Source organism: Hemiscyllium ocellatum, chromosome 1 (genome assembly GCF_020745735.1).
Source record: "Hemiscyllium ocellatum isolate sHemOce1 chromosome 1, sHemOce1.pat.X.cur, whole genome shotgun sequence".
NCBI lineage: Eukaryota > Metazoa > Chordata > Chondrichthyes > Orectolobiformes > Hemiscylliidae > Hemiscyllium > Hemiscyllium ocellatum.
The window spans coordinates 67,555,196-67,582,143 of NC_083401.1; the positions used below are offsets into that span (position 1 = coordinate 67,555,196).

Genomic DNA, 26,948 nt, shown 5'->3' on the forward strand with positions numbered 1-26,948 from the left:
TCCATGCCTCTATTCTTTCTAGCAAAGTGCATGACCTCACAAGTTCCCACATTGTAGTTCATCTGCCACATCTTTGTCCACTCTCCTAACCTATCTAAATCTTTCTGCAGCCTCCCCGCCTTCTCAATACTAATTCTCCCTCCACCTATCTTTGTATCATCTGCAAACTTAGCTAGGAGGCCCACAGTTCCTTCATCCAGATCACTAATGTACAAAGTGGAAAGTTGTGGTCTTAACACCGACCCTTATGGAACACTACTAGTCACTAGCTTCCATCCTGAGAAGAACCCTTTTATCCCCATTCTCCACCTTCTGCCAGACAGCCAATCTTCTATCCATGCTAGAACCTGCCTCTAACAGCATGGGTCATTATCTTACTCAGTAGCCTCTTGTGTGACACCTTATCAAAGGTCTTCCAGAAGTCCTGATAGATAACATCCATTGTCTCTCCTTGGTCTAACCTGCTCATTATTTCCTCAAACAATTCTAACAGATTTGTCAGGTATGCTGATGATGAAGCCATGTGCTGACTTTGCTCTATTTTACCATGCACTTCCATGTATTCAGAAATCTAATACTTCACAATGGACTCCAAAATCTTACCAACCACTGAGGTCAGGCTAATCAGCTTATAATTTCCCATCTTTTGCCTTACTTAGTGATTTTCCAATCCAATATCTGGGACTTTTTGTGGATTAATATGTTCGGTAACCATTCATGGAGCAGACTAATTTAGACGAGGTAATGTGTAATGAGACAGTAGTATTTGAGAGCCACATGATAAAGGATCCTACGGGCATGAGGAATCAAGACGTTATAGAATTTCACATTCAAATTGAGGGTTAGAAATTTCAGTCTGAAACTAGTGTCTTAAAAGCAAAGGCAACTGCAAGAGTGTGAAAGCAGAATTTTCTAAAATAAAATGGGAGAATAGGTTAAAAGATGAGATAGCAGAAAATCTCAAGGCAAAAAAGAGAGAAGATCTTAAAACAATAGTGTTCACAAGAGGAAAATATACTGGGAAAAATAATAGGAGTAAACACTAACAAGTCATTTGGGCCTAATGGCCTGCATCCCATGATCTTCATGGAAGTGGCTGGAATGATAATGCATGCATTGCTCATTTTCCAGTATGTTCTACATGCGAATAACATCTGTTCTTATCAAAAATGGAGAGAAATCAAGAGTAGGAAGCTATCAACCAGTTAGGTGAAAATGAGGACTACAGATGCTAGAGTTTGGTGCAGTAAAAGCACAGCAGATCAGACAGCATCCGAGGATCAGTAAAATCGACATTTCGGGCACAAGCACTTCATCAGGAAGGCTGCCTGTTAGTCTAATATCTATCATAGGAGAAACGCTCAAATACAATATTAAGCAGATAACAGCAAGACTTAATCAAGCAAAACTAACATAGATGAATTAAAGGAAAATAAAGTTTTACAAATTTGCAAAAATTTGTCTGAGAATGTAACAAGCATGATGGATAAGAAGAACCGGTTGATGTAGAGTATTTGAATTTGCAAATGTCATCAGATAAGGTGCGACAATAAAGATTGCCACACAAGATATTCCTCATGGTGTCAGGATTTTTTTATTCACTCTTGGGACATGGGACATGGGTGTTTGCCCATCCCTGGTTGTCCTTGAGAGGGTGGTCGTGAGCTGTCATCTTGAACTGCAGCAAACCATGTCCACAATGCCCTTAGGAGGTAATTCCATGATTTTGACCCTGCAACAGTGAAGGAATGGTAGTACATTACCAAGTTGGGATGATGAATGGCTGGGAGGTGAACTTGTGGTTTGAAGAGTTCCCTTCCATCTGCTGTCCTTGTCCTTCAAGATATAAGTAATTGTGGGATTGGAAGATGCTGGTGAATTTCTGCAATGTATCTTGTAGATAGTACACATTGCTGCAACAGAGTGTCGGTGGTGGAGGTAGTGGATGTATGTAGATGTGGTGCCAATCAAATGGGCTGCTTTGTTCTGGATGGTTTCAAGCTTCCCGAGTGTTGTTGGAGCTGTACCTCTCCAGGCAAGGCAAGTATGCCATTAAACTCCTGACTTGTGTCTTGGAAATGGTGGATAGGCTTTGGCAAGTAAGGAGATGAGTTACTCGCCTTTGATCTACCCTGATAGCCATTGTATTTATATAGCAAATCTAGTCGAGTTTCTGGTCAATAAAACCCACAGTATGGAGGTGGTGAGGAATTCATTGATGGTAACACATTGGATATCAAAGATAGCAGTTAGATTTGTCTATTATTTGAGATGATCATTGCCTAGCATTTGTGTGTTGCAGTTGTTACTTGTTGCTTGTCAGCCCAAGTCTGGATATTTTCCAGACCTTGTTGCATTTGAGCATGGACAGCTTCAGTATCTCAGGAGTCACAAGTTGTGCTGAACAATGTGCAATCATTGGCAAACATTCCCACTTCTGACCTTATGATTTAGGGACAATCTTTGGTAAAGCAGCTATTGATGGTTGGGCCTAGGACACTGCCCTGAGGAACTCCTGCAGAGATGTCCTGGGATTGTGATGACTACCCTCTAACAACCACAATCATCCTTCGAATGTGCGGGATATGACTCCAACCAGCAAAGAATTTGTCCCCTGATTCCCACTGTTTCCAGTTTTGCTAGGGCTCCTTGATGTCACATTCAGCCTAAAGCAGCCTTAATTTCAAGGGTCAACACTCTAACCTGACTTCTGAGATTTATTGCTTTCATCCATGTTTGAACCACGGCTGTAATGAGGTCAGGAGGTGACTGGCCCTGGCAGAGCCCAAACTAAGCATCAATGAGCAGGTTATTGCCAAGGAAATGCTGTTTGATCGCATTGTTGATGGCACCTCCCATCAATTTACTGATGATTTAGCATGGACTGACAGTTAGTCATCAGCTTGGTTGAATTTGTCCTGCTTTTGTGTACATGACATACCAAGGCACTTTTCCACATTGTCAGATAGAGTTTAGTGTTGTAATAGTACTACATCAACTTGGCTTAGGGGTGTGGCAATTTCTGGAACATACGTCTTCAGTGCTGGATTATTGTTAGAGACCATAGTCTTTGGAGTATTTAGTTACTCCAACTGTTTCTTGATACCATGTGGAGTGAATCAAATTGGCTGAAGACCAGTACCTGTAATACTGGGGACTGCTGGAGCAGACACCTCTGGCTGAAGGTGCATTGATTCTTCTATCATTGAGGGTGATTATATTTGTGGAGCCTCCCACTCCTTTGAATTGTTCAATTGTCCACCATCATTTCCAGGCAAATGTGGCAGATCTCAGTATGTAGATCTGATCTACTGGTTGAAAGATCGCTTTGCTCTGTCTATCACTTTTGCTGGTCATGCTGTTTGCCATGCAAGTAGTCCTGTTTGCTGGCTTCACCAGGTTGACACCTCATTTTTAAGTATGCCTGGTGCTGCTCCTGGCATGCCCTCCTGCACTTTCCAGTGAACCAGGGATGATCCCCAGGTTTGATGGAAATGGTTGAGTGGGGGAATATACTGGGCCATGAGGTTCCAGATTGTGTTGGAATACAATTTTGCTGTTGTTGATGGCCCACAGCATCTCATGGATGCCCAGTTTTGAATTGCTACATCTATTCAAAGTTTGCCCCATTCAACATGGTGGTAATGCCATGTAACACAATGGAGGTTATTCTCAATGTGAAGAGGTGGACTTTATTTCCACAAGGACTGTGCAATGATCATTCTTACTGATGCCATCATAGACAGATGTATCTGTAGCTTGTAGATTGATAAGCACATTTTTCCCTCCTTTTGGTTCCATTACAACCTGCCACGTTCCTAGTCTAGCAATTATGTTCTTTAGAGCCTGACCAGTTCAAACAATAGTGCTGCTGCCAAGCCATTCTTGGTAGTGGGCATCAGAATCCTTACCCAGAGTACATTTTATACCCTTGCTGTCCTCAGTACTTCCTCTAAGTATTGATTAACATGGGGGATTCCTGACTTATCAGCAGAGGAAAGAAAGTACATGATAATCAACAGGAGGTTTCTGTGCCTGAGTGTAATCTGAAGCCATGAAACTTCATAAGTCCAGAATCAATGCTAAGGATACCCACAGCAACCCCCTCACATCTGTAGAATAGAATAACCTTTATTGTTACGTGCAATTGAATGAGTGCTGTGAAAATTTTGCAATGTTAACATTGTTAACATCTTAGGTACAAGGTACCTAGGTACAGATACTAACTGTTTGTTACAGAATTAAAAGAGTGAGGAAAAAAAGTACAGTCTAGTGTAGAAATACAAAGTTTTTAAAAGTACTCAAATTACTCAAAGTTCAGAATAAAAATAAAAGTATTTTGAAAAAGTACTCCAATTGCAGTCCTTTTCACTGAGTCCATGCCGGCCGGCCCTCAGAACTTGAGGCCTCACTGCCTCCTTGTGCAGGTCTCTAGCCCGGACCTACCACCAGGATTCATTATCCCCAGGCTTGCTTGGACTCAGACTGCCTCCTGTGCTGGGCTCCGGCCCATGACCCACCTCCAGGACTCGTCTCCCACATGCCATTGTCTCCCACGTGTCTCCCATGTCGGCCTGGACTCGGGCTCACCTGCTCCATTCTCTATTCCCTCCAGATAAGTTTAAGAAGTTGGGGTGGGTGAGGGGAGTAAAACTATAGAAAAGAGAAGAAAAAAGAAGGCAAAGCAGGGGAGCTCTGGCTGGAACCTCCTCCTCTGCCACGATCTTGCACTGGAAGACTAGTGTATACCATTGTGTATACCATTGTGTATACCATTGTGCCACGACCTCTGCTAAGTCTGTTCTGCTGATGGAATAGGCCATATCCAGGGATGGTGATAGTGGTGTCTGGGACATTGTCTGTAAGGAATGATTCCATGAGTATTCCAGACCAGGTGAGGATGGAAGATTTCCCTCCTTGAAGGACGTTATTGAGCCAGATGGGTTTTTCCGACAATTTACAATGGTTTCAAGGTCATCAGTAGATTCTTAATTCCAGATTTTTTTATTGAATTCATATTCCACCTTCTTCCCTGTCAAGACTCAAACTCAGGTCCCAAGAACGTTGGTTGAGTTTCTGGACTAATAGCCTAACCATAATACCACTAGTCCATCACCTCCCTTCAAATGCTAAAGGTGAAGAGGCACATCAGAAATAGCTGCCAGAACAATGAACGACAGCATTTTTAAAAAAGTATTCTTGGACGTATGTGTCACCAGATGGGCTATCATTTACTGCCCATCCCGAGTTATCCTTGAAAAGGAGGAGATGAGCTGCCTTTGTGAACCATAGCAGCCCAAACAGTAAAAAAATAGTGACACAATGCTAATGCTGCATTAGAATAGAATTGATACTGCTTGCCACACCAACCTGAATATTGCCCAATTCTTGCTGCATTTGTACATGGACTACTTCAATATCTGAGGATATTGCAGAGAATGTCACCATTTCTGGCCTTACAATGTTGGCACCACTATTGGTGAAACAACTGAAGGTGGTTAGGTTTTGGACATTACCTTGAGCTATTCCTGGAATTGAGATGATTGACCTCCCACAATCACAACCATTTTTCTTTGTGCTGGGTATGACTCTGTGTATTTTCCTGATTCCTATTGACTCCTATTGCTTAGACTTCTTGATGCCACACTGGGTCAAATGCGGTTTTGATGTCAGCAGAAGATACTGTCACCTCAACCCTGCAATTCAGCTGTTTTTTTTTTCTGTTTGAAACAAGACTATCGTGAAGTCAATATTTCAGTGGTCCTGGCAGAAACTGAGTGTCAGTAACTTTTGATGATGCCTTCCCCATCACTTTACTGATCATTAAGAGTATTCTAATAGAATAATTGGCAAGGTTGGGTTTGTCCTGTTTAGTGTGTATAGGGCAATTTTCCATGTGATGGATAAATGCTAGTATTATAACTGTCCTGGAACAGCTTGGCTAGAGGCACAAGTTCTGGAGCATACTGTTGCTGGAATGTTGTCTAGACCCTTCATCTTTGCACAATCCAGTGTTTCCAGCTTAATATGACATGGAGTGAATCAAATTGTCTGAAGACTATCATCTATAATTCTGAGCATGTTTTTAGAGGTCAAGATGGAACATCCAATCAGCAATTCCAGCTGAAGATTGTTGCCAAAGCTAAGGCCTTATCTTTTGCACTGACATACTGGGCTCCTCCAACATTGACAATCCAGACATTTATAGAGGCTTCTCCAAACCAGTGCATTGTTTAACTGCCCATCACCACAACCAGATGTGTCCAGACTGCATCTGTTAGTTGTAGAGTTGCTGAGCCATGTGTTCTAGCTTCATTGGATTGATAGCTTCTTTTTATATACACCTGATGCTGCTCCTTGCAAGCCTTTTTTGCATACTTCATTGAACCAGGTTTGTTGGCTTGATGATAATAATAGAGTTAGGGATATACTGAACCATAAAGTTGTAGATTGTGTAGGAGTAAAATTATGCTGCTGATGATGGTCCACAACATCTCATGGATGCCGAGTCTTGAATTACTAGACTAGTTGATAGTTCAAAGTCTATCCAATTTAGCACAGTGATAATGTCATACATGGAGTGTATTCTCAATGTGAGGATGGGATGTTTCTCCACAATGACTGTGTGGCGGTCACTAATATTGAGTCTGTCATGGACAAATGCATCTGAGGCAGGCAGATTGGTGAAGCTGAGGTCAAGCTCACTTTTTCCTCTTCTTGGTTCCCTCACTACCTGTTAGAATGCAGTCTAATAGCTGCATCATTTCAGACTCGACCAGTTCAGTCAATAATAATGCGAAATCACTGTTTGTGGTAAATATTGAAGTCAACATCTGTAGTACATTCTGTACCCTTGACACCCTCAGTGCTCCCTTCAAATGCTGTTCAACATGATTCATCAGATAGTACATGGTAATTGGAATTGTTTATCTGATGGCACGGGATGTCATGGAATCCAGAGCCAATTGATTCAGTTGATGGATCCTAGGGCAACTCCCTCCTTACTGTATGCCACTATGCCATCACTTCTGCTCAGTCATAATGTGGAACAGAAATATTGCATGTAAGTTGTGGTACCATAACTGTGACTATGTCAGTCTTTGAGAAAGTTCTCCCAAGTTTGGCACTCACCTCCAGATGTTGATAAGGTGGACTTTTCAAGATCGACAGGACTGTGTTTGCCTTAATATATGCCAAGTGGTCCATCCACATTCATTTCTTCCCTTAGACTTTTTAGCAGTTGATTCAACAGAGTGGCTTACAAAGCCATTTTGGAGGTGCAGTTAAAAGTCAGACAAATTGCTGCAGCCAGTAGTTTCCTTCTATGAAGGGCATTGGTACATTTAAGTTTTGACAACAATCATTTTGTGGTCATCAGCAGATTTTTAATTTCTGATTCGTAATGAATTTAAATTCCATCATCTGCTCTGGTAAGATTTGAACCTAGACCTGTAGAATTTTAATCTGGATTTCCAGTCCAGCAACAATCTCCCTTCTGAATGTCTTCTGTGATGCTCCACAAAATTCCTTAGATTTGTGTCCTACAAAAAGAGGAAACTAGATGTGCAATATGGTATCCATGGTTTGTTATTTTACTGTGATAACAACATAACAAACAAATTTGTACAGAAGCAAATTGAAAATAGCTTCCATTAAGAGATTCAGCAGTTACTTAATTTGTTTTGTCACTTGCTTTTAGGATTATCTCTGGGTTCACCATTCCAGAAAATCTATGATGGATTATGGAGCTACAACTGTGTTCTGTCCTGTGTTGCAGTGGGAGGAATGTTCTATGCCCTTACTTGGCAGACCCATCTCTTGGCAGTAATGTGTGGTACATATTATCAATAATACTAAAGCTCTGATGTGTGCTGGCACACTTATCGTGTCCATATGTCATTTTCTGAACATTTTTATATCAGGATTTGTAATATAATGATGGAAAAACTGTATTTAAATATAATCATTTATAATGGATTTAGTAACATGAAAAGGTTTTGTTAGTATGATTTTTCATTAAACCTGTTAGCTACTCACAAAATCTTATGAGGAAAAAAGACTCAGCTGTCATTTTCTCTCAGTAACTGCAACTTCTATCTTCAAAATAAGTTGTGAGCAAAACAATGAGCAAATCTTAAACAGTTTCAAAGCAAAAATACCGTTAGGAGATAATTGTAACATTGCATCAGAGACCTTCAAATTATGTGTGATTTGTGATACCCTGCCTGCTTCTGGATGCATCTTGGCCAACTCAAATCCATTTGATTGGGGACAGTGTTATGTTGAGAATCCAGCATTAAGCATTCTACCATTAACCTGACCATCCATCAGTTCCATTCCAGCTAACCTGTAAATGTGGGGGAATAGGCATGGATTTGAGGGTTAATAAATGTTGATCTACATTGGAGAAGAAAAGGAAGTTGGAGGTAGAATGTAGAATCCCTACAGTGTAGACAGGGCCCATTCAGCCCACTGACTCTGCACTAACCCTCTGAAGAGCATCCCACCCTAATCCCATAACCTCACATCAACCAAGCATCGCTAATCCACTTAGCCTTCACACTACGAGGCAATTTTTTTAAGCATGACCAATCCACCTGAACTGCATATCTTTGGACTACAGGAGTAAACCTTTGTGGGCGGCTCAGTGGTTAGCACTGCTGCCTCACAGCGTCAGAGACCCGGGTTCAATTCCCGCCTCAGGCGACTGAGTGTGTGGAGTTTGCACGTTCTCCCTGTAATCTAATCTAAACAAGAGCGCCCAGGAAAAAAAATTCTCATAAGCACGGACTCCATACAGACCAGCTGGAATCGAATCCAGGTTCCTAGCATTGTGTGGCAGCAGTGCTAATCACAGAGCCACCATGCCACCTGGGATGGAATGGTATTTGCGAGACCAGAGAGTTGAAGAGAGGGATCTTTGAGCAGGGGGTGATGGTGGCAGGTTTGAAATGGAGACAGAGCTGAAAATGTGTTGCTGGTTAAAGCACAGCAGGTTAGGCAGCATCCTAGGAACAGGAAATTCGACGTTTCGGGCCAAAGCCCTTCATCAGGAATGAGGAGAGGGTGCCAGTCAGGCTAAGATAAAAGGTAGGGAGGAGGGACTTGGGGGAGGGGCGATGGAGATGTGATAGGTGGAAGGAGGTCAAGGTGAGGGTGATAGGCTGGAGTGGGGTGAGGGCGGAGAGGTCAGGAAGAAGATTGCAGGTTAGGAGGGCGGTGCTGAGTTCGAGGGAACCGACTGAGACAAGGTGGGGGGAGGGGAAATGAGGAAACTGGAGAAATCTGAGTTCATTCCTTGTGGTTGGAGGGTTCCCAGGCGGAAGATGAGGCGCTCTTCCTCCAACCGTCGTGTTGTTATGTTCTGCCGATGGAGGAGTCCAAGGACCTGCATGTCCTTTGTGGAGTGGGAGGGAGAGTTAAAGTGTTGAGCCACGGGGTGGTTGGGTTGGTTGGTCCGGGCGTCCCAGAGGTGTTCCCTGAAGCTTTCCGCAAGTAGGCGGCCCGTCTCCCCAATATAGAGGAGCCACATCGGGTGCAGCGGATGCAATAGATGATGTGTGTGGAGGTGCAGGTGAATTTGTGGCGGATATGGAAGGATCCCTTGAGGCCTTGCAGAGAAGTAAGGGAGGAGGTGTGGGCGCAAGTTTTACGTTTCCTGCGGTTGCAGGGGAAGGTGCCGGGAGTGGAGGTTGGGTTGGTGGGGGGTGTAGACCTGACGAGGGAGTCACGAAACTCTCCCTCCCACTCCACCAAGGATATGCAGGTCCTTGGACTCCTCCATCGGCAGAACATAACAACACGACGGTTGGAGGAAGAGCGCCTCATCTTCCGCCTGGGAACCCTCCAACCACAAGGAATGAACTCAGATTTCTCCAGTTTCCTCATTTCCCCTCCCCCCACCAATCCTCAGTCGGTTCCCTCAACTCAGCACCGCCCTCCTAACCTGCAATCCTCTTCCTGACCTCTCCGCCCCCACTTCACGCCAGCCTATCACCCTCACCTTGACCTCCTTCCACCTATCACATCTCCATCGCCCCTCCCCCAAGTCCCTCCTCCCTACCTTTTATCTTAGCCTGCCTGGCACACTCTCCTCGTTCCTGATGAAGGGCTCTGGCCCAAAACGTCGAATTTCCTGTTCCTTGGATGCTGCCTAACCTGCTGTGCTTTAACCAGCAACACATTTTCAGCTCTGATCTCCAGCATCTGCAGACCTCACTTTTTACTTGAAATGGAGACAGTAAATATGTGAAGACAGAGAACTATTAGCAATGTCAGTTGGTATAGCATCCAGAAAAGAGGATTGGGTGGTCAGCAGTTTAATGTGAGAACGTGAAGAGGGACAGTCCAGTCATTTATAGCTTTCATAGAATGATGGCAGATATACAGAATTCAATCAGAATAGCAATCTATCATTTTTAAAAAATTAAATGTTTTTATGCAGTTACTTTTGCTTGATTCAAGCCAGGAAAAAAACAATTCCTAGACTTTCATTTTCTATGACTATAATCAAGTCACTGGCTAGATTCTTTATAAAATTCATACTTGTATTCCTCAGCCTGTTTTTACATATGGACATTTTATGTAGCTTTTTCCAGTGTGAGAAGCTGTAGTCCTATTAAAGTACTTGATGAAAGAATAACTGAGAAGTCTGTACTTAAAGAATTTTTTTGCAGAATTATTGCAAATTTGATCACAAATGTTTTGGAGATTTCTATAAGTACAAAATAATGCATCCAACTTATTATTAATTTAGCAACAAATGGTTATTATCAACTTACAAGATGTAAATAATTTGGTTTCTTAGTATCAATACAATTTTGGCCACTTGACTTTTCACCACAGTCTGAATTCTGCAGTCACGCCAGGGGGGTGTTTTTTTCTTGGGGATGGTGTAAAGTGTGACAGGTAAGTAAGGTGCTGACCACCACGCCTTTAAGCCTCTTGAGATGCTTAAGACCAATTAATTGGGAAATGGAAGATGTGCAACATTGGTAAGCCATTATTTTCACCAAAGCTGGTGAAAAAGCAGAAAGAAAGGAGAGGGCATTGTTCAGTGAGTGCCCTGTGCACATCGGGGATCATATCATAAATTCATCTTTCGTGCCTCCCTGTCTAGCTTTCAAAACCTGTGAACCCCAGCCAATGAAGCTCCTCTCCAGGATGGTTGATCCTCCAATGCCCAAAAACACCCAATTTATCTTTTGCCAGGATCCATACTGTATTCTTTCCTACAGTGCCCACTACTGTGTTCTGGTACTGCTTGCAACTGCAAGAACTGTCAGTCAATCTGATTTTTTGACAACTCTAAAGGGCAGATATTCTTTCCACAGAGGGGGAGAAATACTTGCCTTTACCCGGTAAGCCCACCTTTAGTATAACACCTGTAGCAGGACAACCTTTTCTAAAGCTCCTTGGTTTGAGAACAACTTTTCTAACAGGCATAGAATGAAGGAGTAGTATTTCCCCATGTAAAATACAGTCCCATTGACTCATCTTAACATTTTAAACAAGAACTACATGACAAACTGTTTCAAAGTAAGAAATATTAAATATTGAAGTCCTCTTCAATGTAATGCTGTAATTTAACACTAATTAAAGAAAACTAATCATTATCCCTCATTCTTACTGAATTTTTTTTCTAATTTCGTCCAATAGCAATGTTCTGTGCGTACTTAGGAGAAGCACTGATGAACATGATGTCTGTGGTAAGTTGCTATCACAAAATATAAAACTTTTGATGCACTTTAAGAAAGCAGTGTTTCTATAAAGTTAGTCAGTTAGTACTTCCTGCATTTTATTCAGAATCTTTATCTCCAAAATGGGGTGGCACAATGGCTCAGTAGTTAGCACTCCAGCCTCAAAGTACCAGAGATCCAGGTTTGATTCCATTTCGAACAGCTGTCTGGTGGAGTTTGCACATTCTCTCAGGTTTCATCCAGGTGCTCTGATGTCCTCTCACAGTCAAAAGATGTACAGGTTAGGTGGATTGGCCACGCTAAATTGTCCCATAGGTCCAGGGATGTTTAAGCTAAGTGGATTAGCCATGGGAAATGTAGGGCTACAGGGATAGGGTAAATGGGTGGATCTGGCTGAGACGCTCTTCAGAGGGTCAGAATGGACTCGGGCAAAATGGGCCACTGTAGACATCCTATGAAAATGAGTTTTCATGCTAAATTTTTGCTGAATTTCCTGAAAAGCTCTCTTACTTTGGTATTAGTTTGGAGATTACACACAAGAAATTAAAATAACTGACTACCAGGTGGCATTTACTTTGTCAGCATTTGTAAATCCAATCCTCGGAAAAACCAAGACAATCCAAAGTACAATTTTTAAGGATGGAGCATGCTTTGGGGACCTGTTCTGAAAACCTAGAGCTGAAAATAATAATTATACATGAATGTTAACTATTGTTTGAGCTCTTCAAGCATTTCAGATAAATTGATATAATTATTATAATACAATAATTTTTGTACGATTATCAATATTGATGATATTACTACAGAAATGGCACATGGATCATGATGAAGTTTCCATAGACAACACAAGTTATTAATAAAGGACTAATTACAAAGAGTTAATAACAAAATAATCTATATCAACAAAAGAAAAGTATCAGTGAAACATGAAAAGTTGACAAATTTCCAGGAACTGATGTCCTATATTCCAGGATTAAAGAGAAGTAATTTCAGAATAAGTGGTTACATTGGTCTTGTCTTTTGAAAGATCCCCAAATTCTAGTATCGTCTCGACAAATTGGAAGTTAACTAATGTGACATTACGATTCAAGACAAGAGGGATGAGAAAACAAGGAACTATAGATCAGTCAAATTAATGTCAGTAAAAAAAAACAAAAGAATTGTGGATGCTGCAAATCAGAAACAAAAGCAGAAGTTACTGGAAAAGCTCAGCAAGTCTGACAGCATCGGTGCAGAGAAATCAGAGTGACCCTCCTTCAGTTCTGAGAAAGGGTCACTGGACTCAAAACATTAACTAACATCAGTCTTTGAATATATATTAGAATCCATTTTTAAGCAAATCTTAGCAATATACTTAGAAAATCATTTTATGATTTATGAAACAGAAATCATATTTGCAAAGTTTCGAGAGGTTCTAACAATGGGAAGCCAGTTGATGTAGTATACGAAATTATCCAAAAGGCATTCAATGAGTTCTTACATAAAAGGATGTAACATAGGGGTAGAATATTAACCTGGTCGATACAGCACAAACTAACAAAAATTAGTTTGGACACCCACTGGATAACAACTTTATTTTGAATGAAAATAAAATCAGACTAAATGTAAAATGTCAGTTTCCTGGGCAGGTTACATTAAGAGTTTAATATTGATTTGAAGGTAAATTTAAACTTTGCACTTGTGTGAATGGATTCCCTCTCCCTCAAGAGGAGGTTCCAAACATCACATTATAACTTCTGGTTAATTTCTGTAAGTTAAATGTTGTATTAATCTCCAGTGCTAATTGAGCCTGATATTTTTCTACTGCATAACTTTTATTTCCAAACCTTTATCTTTATCCTGCTGTAACTTCACTTTCTTAGAGCCAAAGAAAACTGCAGATGCTTGAATTCAAAGTAGATAAGCAGGAGGCTGGAGGAATGCAGCAAGCCAGGTAGCATCAGAAGGTGGAGAAGTCGATATTTCAAGTATAATCCTTCTTTAGGACTGGAGCTCCATTCGTGAAGAGGGGTTATATCTGAAACATCAACCTCTCCACCTCCTGATGCTGTCTGGCTTGCTGTGTTCCCCCAGCTTCCTGCTTGTCTCCACTGTAATTTCACTTTCAGCAACTAATTTGACTGGATGTGAATGCCTTTGGGCTGTCACTGTACAAGTAGATTTGGAGAATCATAAACAGATCTATATTTCATACATGATGTACTTTCCTATCCCTTCTCTAAAACTCATGTTTACAAAACTAGTCAATCTACCTGAGGCCATCAGAAACCTGTATTCGATGTTCTCAGCTTCACAAAGAGACTGTCAAGTACCTACAGCATATTTTGGAAAGTAACCTGTAATTAACTATCTTTTCCCATAGTTGAAGAGTGTGGTACTGCAAATGCACAGCTGGTTGGGCAGCATTCAAGGAGCAGGAGAGTTGACGCTTCGAGCATAAGCTCTTCATCAGGAATGAGGGACTAGCCCAAGGGGACTGAGAGATAAGTGGGAGGGGGTGGGGCTGGGAGGAGGTAGCTGGGAGTGTGATAGGTAGATGAAGGTGGGGTGATGGTGATAGGTAGAGAGGAGGGTGGAATGGATAGATGGGAAGGAAGATAGACAGGTGGGACAGTCAAGAGGCTGGTGCTGAGTTGGAAGCTTGGATCTGGGATAAAGAGAGGGGAGGGCAAATGAGGAAACTGATGAAATCCACATTGATCCAGTGTGGTTGGAAGATCCCAAGGCGGAAGATGAGGTGTAATTCCTCAAGGCATCATTTGGCTAGAGTTTGGTGGTGAAGGAGGCCCAGGACTTCCTGGCATTGTGGGAGGGGGAGTTAAAGTTCAGCCACAGGGCAGTGGGGTTGTTTAGTGCGTGTGTCCCAGAGATGTTCTCTGAAACGTTCCGCAAGTTGGTGTCCTGTCTCCCCAATGTAGAGAAGACCACATAGGGAGCAATGGACATAGTAGATGACGTGTGTGGAAGTGCAGGTAAATCTCTGTCAGATGTGGAAGGATCATTTGGGGCCTTGGACAGAAGTGGGGGTTAGGTGAGGGTGCAGGTTTTTCACTTTTTGTGGTGGCAGGGGAAGGTGCCAGGAATGGAGAGTGGATTGGTTGGTGGTGGGGCATGGACTTAACAATGGAGTCGTGGAGGGAGTAGCCTCTACAGAACGCAAGTGGGGTGAGGAGGGAAATATATCCATGGTGGCTATCCCTCGAGGTCAAGGATGAAGGTCTTCATTCCTTTGATCTACTTATGGGCTCTCAGGAGGCTTATGCATCCAATCTTGGCTTTGAAAAGTCTTCTGCATTCAGGACAAGTATTCCCAGATGGCAGCTCGGGATTTGGTTGTTGCTGCCTCGCTTTCCATTTTCTTCTCTTTTCTTCTAGTTCTGCACATCTGTTGGCTTCAAACGTTGCTGTGCCTTCTCAGGTGATGGTTTGCCAGAGTTTCCTGTCCTTGGCATTGGTTTCCCAATTATTGATGTCCATGTTACATTTCTTCATGTTGGCTTTTAAAACATCTTTGAATTTCTTCTGTTATCCGCCTCTTTTACATTTGCATTCTTTGAGGTGGGAGTAGAAGATTTGTTTCAGCAGACGTTCATCTTTCATCCGAACAACATGATTAGATTAGATTAGATTAGATGACTGCTCCATCTTAGTTAGTTCTTGATGATGTAGGCTTCAATACTTGTTGTTTTTGCTTCATTCAGCATGCTGACGTTGGTTCTTCTATCTTCCCAGCTGACATTCAAGATGTTTCAAAGGCAACATTGAGAGAACTTTTCAAATGCCTTCAGATGTTGTCGATATGTCGTCCATGTTTCTGGTGCGAACAGGAGCATTGGGATCACCACTGTTTTGTACATTAACATTTTAGTGTCTGTCCCAATATCATGACCATGAAAGACTTATGTCTGGAGACATCCAAAAGCTGTTCCTGCTCATTTAAGACAAGATTGAAAAGTCTGCCATTTGTTCTGTAGAATGTTTCAGTTCCTGGGGGTTAGTTGTCCTTGATGATGTGGATGATTAGATTCCCCAGAATGTGGAAACAGGCCCTTTGGCCCAACCAGTCCACACCGACCCTCCGAAGAGTAACCCACCCAGACCCATTTCCCTCTGACTAATGCACCTAACACAACAGGCAATTTAGCATGGCCAGTTCACCTAACCTGCATATCTTTGGATTGTAGGGAGAAACCCGAGCAGACACGGGGAGAATGTGCAAACTCCACACAGACAGTCACCCAAGGTGGGAATCGAACCTGGGTCCCTGGTGCCATGAAACAGCAGTGCTATAGTTCTTTTGGCATTTCTTATGTGGGAGCTTCCATTCAGGTTTAGAAGCCTACTCTGTGCATTGATAAACCCTCCCAGTCCACACTAACTGCACTTCTCTCCCAGTCTCTGCTGTCTCTACCACTCCCTTCAGTTTCACTGATACCCTCCTCACAGCTACACTGCACCTGCACAGCTCATGGTCACGTGTCATCCTGCTAGTCATTCACTTCTACTGGATGGAGGACCACACCATCTCTCCTCCTATTGGTGCAAAGCTGGCATCAACACGTTCACGTGTCATCCTTCTGGCTCCAACTTTCATTCTCTCCCATTGGCTGCAGCACACATCTTGATTGGTCTCGACTGCCGTCAATCAGCCAGGCCCCATTGTGAGGTAAATGGTGGGATCCTCCCCTCTCTGTCATGGGAGGAGCTTCATCATTCACAGTGAATGGGGCAGCATCACAGAGCACAGGGGCTGGGGGCTATTCCACCCACTGGGGCTGTACTCTCTCCCTCTAGAGATGCTGCAAATCTGTCCCAACTTCCCTCTTGTTGGAGTAAAAATGTTGAACAAAATTGGGGCAATCATGCATCCCTGTTTTACTCCTGATCTGACTTGAAAAGGCTCACAATAAGTGTTGATGACCATAACTGTGCCAGTCATGCCACCACGGAGGAGTCTTAGGATTCAAATGTACTTTTCAGGACACCCGTGGGATAGGACATCCCATAGGAGTTGCCTTGATATCGAGTCACAGGCTTTGGTGAGGTCGATGAATGCCATATACAAAGGTTGAAGTTGTTCACAACATTGTTCTTGTAGTTGTTACATAGTGAAGATCATGCTGATTGTTCCACGTGATGATCTAAAACCGGAAGGATCTTCTCTTTAAAGGCTTGAGCCAGTTGTTCGTGAAACAGATGAGGATCTTTCTGGCTGTTACTAACAGGGAAATTCCATGATAGTTTCCACATTCAAATCAATCACCTTTCCTTTTGTAGGTGGTAACAATTATTAAGTCTCTAAGGTCTGCTGGTACATCTTCATTTATCCAGATCTTGATGAGAAGTTGATGCAGTTGGTAATGAAGCAGGTTACCTCCAATTTTGTAGACCGTGGCTGGTATTCCATCGAATCCAGCAGCCTTGTTGTTTTTCAAGGTTTTGATGGCTTCCTTGACTTCTTCAAGAGTTGGTATTTTGCTTAGGGAGTCATCAATGGACTGTTTTGGTATTTTATTGATCACATTCCTGTCAAATGGGACAGTTTGATTTAGAAGATTTAAAAGTGCTCCCTCCATCTAGAATTGATGTCAGCATTGCTCTTCAGGATGGTTGAACAATCTTTGCTTTTGACAGGGGCTTGACTGTGAGTGGATAGGCCAAAAATAGCTTTAATTGCTTTGAAGAAGCCTCGAGTGTGGTTGGTGTCCACTAGTTGTTGGATTTCCTGAGCTTTCTTCCTCCACCATTGGTTTTTCAGATTTCAGATGCACCTCTGGCCTGCAGCCTTGCATTCCTGATAGCGTTTCCTTTTAAGTAGCTAATTGGTGGTCACCTTGTAAGATGATGAAAGCTTTTCTCTTTTCATCGATAAGTTGTTGGAGTAGTTTGTCATTATCATTGAACCAATCCTGATGTTTTTTTCATCTTGAATCCAACTGTTTCTTTGCAGAAGTTGATGATAGTGTTCTTCAATTGATTCCACTGTTCTTCTATGGATGGTGGGACATGTTGAGGCAGTTGTTCTGGAAGATTTTGTTCGAACTTCTGTACATGGTTGATGTCTTACAGGATGACAACATTGAACTTCTTGATAGTGTTCTGATGTTGGTGTTTCCTTTTGGGCTGAATCTTCATTCTCATGGTGGATGAGATGAATCGATGGTCTGCCCAGCACTCATTGGCACCAGTAACAGCTCTTGTTATCAGTACATCTTGTTGGTCCCGAGATCATACGATGATGTAGTCGATGAGGTGCCAGTGTTTGGAGCGTGGATTCTGCCAGGAGACTTTATGCCTGTTTTTCTGGTGAAGTAGGATATTTGTAATCACCAGATTGTGTTCAACACCTTTGGTGAGGAAGAGTGTTCCATTGGCATTGACCTTGTCAACTCCTTCCCTGTCTATTATTCGAGGTCAGAGCCTATGATCTTTTCCAACTCTGGCACTGAAGTCTCCCAAGTGAATGATCTTGTCATTGTTGGGAACAGAGAAAAGGACATCATCAAGTTGGGCCTGGAAGTTCTCCTTTACATCATCTTCAGCATCCAGAGTTGGAGCATAGGTGCTGATGGTGGTGCCATGTTGGTTCTTGATGAGCTGGATTCGCAGAGCCATGAGACATTCATTGATTCCCAGCGGTTTCTCTGTCAGCCTCTGAAGTAGGCTGTTTCAGATGGCAAAACGTCCTCCATGGATCCTCAGTTGTTCAGGATCAAGTCCTTTCCAGAAAAAGGTGCATTAACTTTGCTCTTCTTTTGGTTGCCGTTCTCCAGCTCTGCAGGTCTCACTCAGAGCAAAGAAGTCAATGTTGAATTTGTGGAGTTCCTGGGCAACAAAGGCAGTTCTCCTCTCAGGCTAGTCTGGGTTTGGTTATCCATCAGAGTTCGTATATCCCAGGTTCCAAATTTCATTGTTTCACTTCTCGATGTTTTTTGACCACATAATGGTGAACCCTCCGCACGTGGTTTTCCATACAGGTGGGGTAAAGCAAACTATTTTTAGGGTACCTTTTCTAGCCCTCTCCAAATTCAGGGTGAGCAGAGGGGATCCTAAATAAGGCTGCTCAGACCTGAATACTGCTACCTAACAACTTTCCAGCTTCTATCCAAAGGTTGAACGACTGAATCAAGTATTCACCACTTTTGTGCTGGTTCTTAACTAGGAGCTTCCAGCCATCACATTGCCTGCTTCCATCGACCCCCCCACCCCACAATCATCAAAAGACTTGAAGAAGTAGCCCACAGAGCGAAGATGTCTGTGCAGGTGTCTGTTTAACATGTACTTGATGTTGCACTCCAAGAAGCACACGATACTTCACAAACCAACCAACTGATTCCAATGACATGGAGACCATGATGATCGGAGCTGATGGATTTATTGCAGGTTCTATCCGCCTTCACAGCCATTGAGTTCTAACCACCATTGAGGTCTTGGTTGGATTGTTCTTTTTTTAGGGACGTCACCTTTGTCCTTACCGCCATTTGACCCTACCAGGAACATAGCTCCAGATGGCATCGCTCACAAGATCTCAGGACCACATAAGCTTCTTCACCACAACAAGGTGACAACCCACAGAGAGTAAGGGAAGGGATTAGTATATTAGTAAGGAAGGATTGCAGATCAGAAGAATAATATGTGAAATCTGTTTGAGTGTAGCTAACAAACAGCAAAAGCAGTGTTCATTTGTTGGAATCATTTATAGGCTAGTGATAGTGTGGATCATGGTGTTAATCAGGAGATGAGAGAAGTATCTAGCATGGGCACCACAGTAATCATGGGTGAAATCAAGGATAACCAATTGAGCACAGAAATCATGGCGGATAGGTTTCTTAGGGATGGTTTCTTCGAACAGTATGTTGCGGTGCTGACCAGAGGACAGGCTATTTAAGAACTAAAATTATATAGTAAAAAAGGATTTATTAACAATCATGTTGTAAAAGAACCTTTAGGGACATGTGAGCACAGTACAATAGAATTTTACATCATGTCTTAAAGTGAAATAGTTCATTCTGAAGCAAGGGTGTTAAATTTGAATAAGGGAAATTATGAAGCACAAGTTGGTTGATGTGGAATGGAAAATGCATTAAGAGGCTTGACTGTACATTCGCATTGCATTTTCTTTGAAGAAAATGGCTTACAGCAACTATGTTTCTTTTAAGCTGAAAAAACTCAGGGAAGGTCAGTTAACCATAGTTAACAAAGGTAAGGATTGTATAAGATTGAATGAAAATGCTTAAAAAATTGTCAGAATTAGTAAGAAATCTGGGGTTGAGAGATTTTCAGAATATGCAAAGGAGGATTAAGAAAGGGACAATATGAGTGCAATCTCACAAAAAGCATAAAAATGAACTATACAAGCTTCTATGGGTATGTAAAAAGAAGAGGCTTGGCTAAGGCAAATGTAGGTCCATTAAATGCAAAACCAGGAGAATTTATAATGAGAAATAGAGAAACAAATTGATTAATTGGGCAGAATTTTATAGGAGTCTGAGAGACATGGTCAATGGTGAGATGTATGGCAGTATCAAGCTATAAATGCTGTGAGGCTCAATTTGACATCAGGAACAGCTCACATGATCTTTTATGCCTTTCAGTATGGCAAGATTCGTACTGGCAAGTTGCCAATTATTGTTTGTTAAACTTCTTGTTAACAGCCCAACTTACCCTATTAATATTGAACCTCTCATCTAACCAAACTTGACAACAAGCTCAATGACAGACAGATTGGCCAAGGAAACAAGGGTGAGCACCAGGCAGATTCAGCTCACCGCTTGCTTTGAACAATTTCCATGTTCGAGCCCCTGACCATCATTGTATCTCCATAGTTGGGACCTCTAGATAACAATGGGACCTCACCATAGCTCCTGTGCATTCCAGAAACTGCCCTCCTCTCACCAGTAATTCTGTCCATTCTGCTAGTTCACATAAGGAAACTAGAAATTTGAGTTACTTGTTAAGAGCCACCTCTCTCCCTTTTTGTGAATCTATTCCACTGTACCATGTATTGAAGTCAAGGAGAGCTGCATTATTGGAAATTCTGTTTTTTGGATAAGATGCTAAACCAATGCCTGCCTGACATTTTTTTCAAAGAAGAAGAGCAGATCAAAACCTCACAAACATTTGTCCCTTAATCAATGCCATAAAATATCATAAATCAATCATTTCTCTCACTGTTGCTTTGACCCGATAATGGACAAAATCTTACTGATGCATTTGTAATGTGCTTTCGTTGTTCTGCTGTTGTAACACTACTTTTATGTTATTTTCCAGTTTGGATTACCTGCAGGAACTTGGCCTTTCTGCCTTTCCGCACTCGTGTTTCTGCTGATTACCAGTAACAACAAAGCTATTTATAAATTGCCACTCAATAAAGTGGCCTCCCCTGAGGCAAACAGAAAAGTTTACAAGCAGTTGCTGAAACATGACCAATATGAATGAAAAGGAACATTGTGTAAAATTTTGGAATGGAAATCTTTGTTTTGAATCTGTGGGTAAACATATGGCTCAATATAAGTGTATATAGTAAAATGCTTACTTGTAATTTGGTCGTACTTGACATGTTAAATGTGTATCAATGCTTTTAATTTTAAATATCAGAAATATATGAATTTGCAACACTTTCAACTTAGCTTTCAGCTAAGTTCAAATTAATGTCAAGGGGCGGGCATACAAACTGGTGAAAATCAATTTCAATATCGATATCAAAGTAATTTATGGTTTCTTGGAAACAAATGTTCTTTTGAGTAAGATAGAGAATAGAAACACTTTGAGATGTTTCAAAAGTCACTTGATACAGTAGGATTGGCTAGCAGCAGTGGATGGATGCATAATCCTACTCAACTATACTTTGCTTGAAATTTACATTTGTCTTCTCATTCATTTGTGTGATATAAACAATGTTGGCTAGGATTTGGAGGTGTACAACTGGGGTGGACAAAGTTAAAAATCACACAACACCAGGTTATAGTCCATCAGGTTTAATTGGAAGCCTTAGTGGGCGGCACGGTGGCACAGTGGTTAGCACTGCTGCCTCACAGCGCCTGAGACCCAGGTTCAGTTCCCGACTCAGGCGACTGACTGTGTGGAGTTTGCACGTTCTCCCCGTGTCTGCGTGGGTTTCCTCCGGGTGCTCCGGTTTCCTCCCACAGTCCAAAGATGTGCGGGTCAGGTGAATTGGCCATGCTAAATTGCCCGTAGTGTTAGGTAAGGGGTAAATGTAGGGGTATGGGTGGGTTTCGCTTCGGCGGGTCGGTGTGGACTTGTTGGGCCGAAGGGCCTGTTTCCACACTGTAAGTCTAATCTAATCACTAGCTTTTGGAGCGCTGCTCCTCCACAACCACCTGATGAAGGAGCAGCGCTCCAAAAGCTAGTGCTTCCAATTAAATCTGCTGGACCATAACTTGGCTTGTGTGATTTTTAATATTGGCCAGGTTTTCAGTTATTGTCCATCCCTTGTGACATTGATAGAGAAGTACCTTCTAGAACAACTGCAGTCCAATGGAATTAAAGCTTTTCATTGTGGCTTTGGTATAATTGAATAACATGCTCAGTTATATCAAAGACTAATTATTAATTAAGTACATGTGCCAAAATAATGCTACTATCAGTATGGGTATTGTAGTTTACTGCATTAACCTTGTATTAAAGACTAACTTAGAGAAAAACATTATTTATGCATCAACTATTTTTTAACTGATAAAATATTCTCTACAATTGTGCTATTGATAGAGATATCTAACAGTTTTCCATCCATTTAAAATGAATATTGTCACCAAAGGAATGAAGCAAATGCTTTGAGCACTTTGCAGCAACAACGCCGATTGTTCTACCAATAGTAATGGTGGAAACAGAATTGTCAAAAGTGTTTTCAAAGTAAAAGGAGATGAGTATAGAACAAAACGGGTATCACTTTCAATGAGTCACTGTAGGAATATTTCCTGACTACTAACTACTTCTTGGTACAATTAACACAGTTTTAAATGGATAGATAACCATGACCAGCCTAATGGTGGTATCACTGGCAGTGTAAGTTTAAAAAAATCATGCATTTTTTTTAACTTGTTATTTTTATATAGGTCTGTAATGCCATTGAGGTCAACAGATAAATAGAAAAGTACAATTTACAAATTTATCACAATGCTAACTCCCAAAATATTGGAACAAAAATACCAATAACCATGTCAGCATAATTTACATTAGGGTCAGACCACACTCCTATTCTGCACTCAGCCTTTCATGTGCAATCACAGCCAATATCGCAGCACGTCTAGTATAAACATCAATTAAGCCAGCATGGATCCCATAAATATCAAAGCACATACTCTTCACGTGTCCTAGAAAAAAGCACCTATAAAATGTATCAATACAAACTCCAATAAATTGTATTGTGTATTCATCTTAATACTGCCAGAATATTCCCCATAAAAGCCAAAGCATAAAACTACACGTTCCAAAATTCTAGTAATCTTCTGCAAATATCAAGCAGCATTAAAAAATCCATTAATATTTCAGAATGTCATGTATAAATGTATCTGCACAAATATTGAAATTAACACAGCAAAGTCTCATAAATAACAAACACATATGTTGTGAGGCATACCATAACATGTTCACCAGAAGTAACAGAGCACATTTCCATTAATATCCCAGAACATTTCCTTCAAAATCATAACACAAATCTTAATAATTTTACATTATAACTACCATAAATCTTACAACATAAATCTTAACTAGCCAAGGATGTCTCTGTCAGCAATCCAAAGCATTTCCAAACATAACCTAGCATAAGCTTCAATATATATAAAACAGCGTAACCACCTTAAATACCATCATACAGTCCAGTAAATGTCCTAACACTTAGCCCTTAAATATCACAACATGACTTCAATGAATATCATTGCACAAACATTAATATAATACCAATTGCCTCATAAATATTCTGGAAGAAACCTCATAAATATCATAAAAGCCCCACTAACATCTCAACATAAATGCCAAAGAATATCACAGACACAATTACATTATAATCAACATAATCTTCAATAAGTATCCCTTCGTATCTCACATAAATGTCACAGCAGCTACATTAATTATTACCTTTCCCTGTAACTATCACAACTTATTTCTGCATCATAACAATAGAGCCCATCTTCCAATTATATAGAGCGCAACCCCAGTAAAGATCACAGGATCTTCCTCCAAATAATAGCACATCCTCATAATAATAACGGATTTATGTCTTATAAAAGTAGCCCATAAACTATCACAAAAAAACATATCCCTTTTTATTACCCCTGTGGTTAACAATTCCAAACAGTATTAGCACCATCAAATGCATACATTAAGTAAGTGTATTCTGCACTATGAAATTCAGATTGTTTTGTCTGTGTAAGTTTTTTGAGGAAATAACCAAAGTGATTCATGAGGGCAGAGCGGTAGACATTGTTTACTCCGATTTTAGTAAAGTTTTTGACAAGGTTCCACATGATAGACTAATTAGTAAAGTTAGATCACATGGGATTCAGTGTAGGTTTGCCAGTTGGATACAAAGTTACAAAGTTGGCTTTATGTTAGGAGACAGAGGGTGGTGGTGGAAATTTATTTTTTGGACTGGACACCTGTAACCAGCAGTGTTCCACAGGGATCGGTATTGGGTCAACTTTTGCTTGTTACTTATATAAATGTTTTGGATAAGAATTTTGGAAGCAAGGTTATTAAGTTTGCAGATGACAACAAAATTGGTGGTACAGTGGGCAGTAAAGAAGGTTATCTAAGATTACAAAGAGATCTTGATTAAATGGTCAATGGGTTGAGGAGAAGGAGGAAGCAGGAGGATCTGAAGTTGGATAAATGTGAGGTATTGCTTTTGGTAATACAAACAAGGGCTGGACTTATAGAATTAATAGTGGGGCCCCAAATAATGTTGTAGAACAGAGAGAGACCTAGGGGATCAGGTACATAATTTGTTAAATGTACATCACATGTAGACAGGGTGGTTAAGGAGGCATTTAGCAAGCTTGCCTTCATGGCTGAAACCTTTGAGTATAGGAGTGGGGATGTCATGCTGAGGTTGTGCAGGACATTGGTGAGGCCTCTTCCAGAGTACTGTGTGCAGTTCTGAGGGCCTTGTTATAGGTAGCATATTATTCAGGTTCAGAAAAGTTTTATGAGGATGTTGCCAGGAATGGAGGGTTTGAGTTATAGAAACTGACTGGAATTTTTTTCACTGAAGCATAGGGGGTTGAGGAAGTTTATAAAATCATGAGGAGCATGGACGAGATGAATGACAAGTGTCTTTTCCCTGGGATGGGGGAGATCAAAACTAGGGGGCAATTTTTAAGGTTAGAGGAGGAAGTTTTAAAAAGCTCATGGTGGGCAACATTTTTTTACACAGAGAGTGGTTCGTGTGTTGAGTGAACTGCCAGTGAAATATTTAAAACATATTTGGATACATTCATGAATAGGAAAGGTTTGGAGTGATATAGGCCAAGCACTGGCAGGTGAGACCTGTTTAATTTGGAAAAATAGCATGGTTGGACCAAAAGGCCTGTTTTCACGCTGTATGACTATGACTGAATGACTATTTACAATGGATATGTATTATCGTTATATATTAATTGCTGCCAAGTTACAATTTCTACTTCCAATTGTACTATGCCTTTAATTTTGAATTGATGTTTATTGTTTTGCAAAGATAAAGTCCACCATCCTCACTGCAACTTAAAAAGGTTTGTGAAGGACATTTGTATTACTTAGTTTATTCCAAATAACAAGAATCAACTTGTTTTATCTAAAATATGAAGAGCTGTGATAAGCTAGGTTTTTTTTCCACATCAGCTAAATAAGATAATATGTATTCAAATTTTTGAGATCTACTTAAAAACGATAGTACATTGTTCTGTTAACATTTTTAGATGAGAAGAATGTATTGGAAATAAAATTAATGCATTGGCTATTCAGTTCACTGGTCATTTCATTTGATGTATTTCATACATGGTGTACTTCATATATGGTGATTCTCTATATGTAAGACATGAGTTCATTAACTGTAGTTTTAAATTATTAATTCTTTGCAGACTTCTACACAATAATAACTGTCCCAGATTAGATTAGATTAGGTTCCCTACAGTGTGGAAACAGGCCCTTCGGCCCAATAAGTCCACACCAACCCTCCGAAGAGTAACTCACTCAGACCCATTTCCCTCTAACTAATTTAGCATGGCCAATTCACCTGACCTGCACATTTTTGGACTGTGGGAGGAAACCGGAGCACCCGGAGGAAACCCACGCAGGACAGGTCACAGCTGACTCCTTTCTAAAATAGCCATAACAATTGAAAACAGTAAAGATTAACTACTAACTGCACATTGTAACCAGAATGTATTTGCAGGACTTAGTCTATATTCTATGCCAAATATACCTATTGAGGTACAATATGTATTAGTCTATAAAACTGCACTTGTTGAAAAGCTTTCCCAATGCCTCAGTGGATAAGTGGAAAGTTGGCAAGTCCCTAATTCCATTCCTTCTCTGTGCTTAATTTATTTCTGCCAAAATACAAATTAGCATAGGACAGCTGGTGGAAATAAACTTTAAGGAAATAGATATCAGCCTGGGTTAGAGCCTCTGATCTTTTTAAAGCTTTTATCTAGATTTAGTAGCTACTGGGAAGAATAGGTTTAGGCTAGATTCCTGCCAATGGTCAAAGTTCGCCAACATTCATGTTTAATTTTAAAAATGAAAAATTGTCAGTTGGAAGAAATATCTGAGAGCTGGGGAGTCAACCTTCAAAACGAGTTAGTAGATTCAAGTGAGGGAGGAAACAAGCTGTAGTAACTTACGAATAATTTAATCATACACTGGTTTCAATGTAGTAATGCACAAACCTCTTGCAAGGATGCCTACCTTGAAGAAGTTCTCCTCCTCTCTCCACAAGAATCTCAATGAGTCTCTCTCACTGCAACCCTCTGGTCATCTCCTCTGCCCTGAAGCTCTTCAACCATGTACTGATAACACTGTCCTCATGACCTGTCCTACCTGCCAATCTCCCTTCCCACCTATCCACTCCACCCACCTCTCTGACCTATCACCTCCATCCCCACCCCCATTCGCCTATTGTGCTCTTTGCTACCTTCTCCCACCCCCATTTACTTCTCCACCCTGGAGGCTCTCTGCCTCTATTCCTGAAACATCTGATGACCAATTCCAAACTGGTAAATATTCTGATGGATTATATTTCTATTATCTATT

The 26,948-nt window shown here is 41.1% G+C and overlaps 1 protein-coding gene across 1 annotated transcript in view; it reads left to right on the forward strand.

Moving 5' to 3' along the window:
* The window catches only part of LOC132828358 (urea transporter 2-like), a 69,857-nt gene extending 48,720 nt beyond the window's left edge, over nucleotides 1–21,137 (forward strand). The window contains exons 7-9 of the mRNA XM_060845705.1: nucleotides 7,700–7,834; nucleotides 11,659–11,708; nucleotides 20,970–21,137. Of these exons, the coding sequence (XP_060701688.1) occupies nucleotides 7,700–7,834; nucleotides 11,659–11,708; nucleotides 20,970–21,137 (353 nt within the window). The remainder of the gene's footprint in view (nucleotides 1–7,699; nucleotides 7,835–11,658; nucleotides 11,709–20,969) is intronic.
* The last annotated feature ends 5,811 nt before the right edge of the window (nucleotides 21,138–26,948 follow it).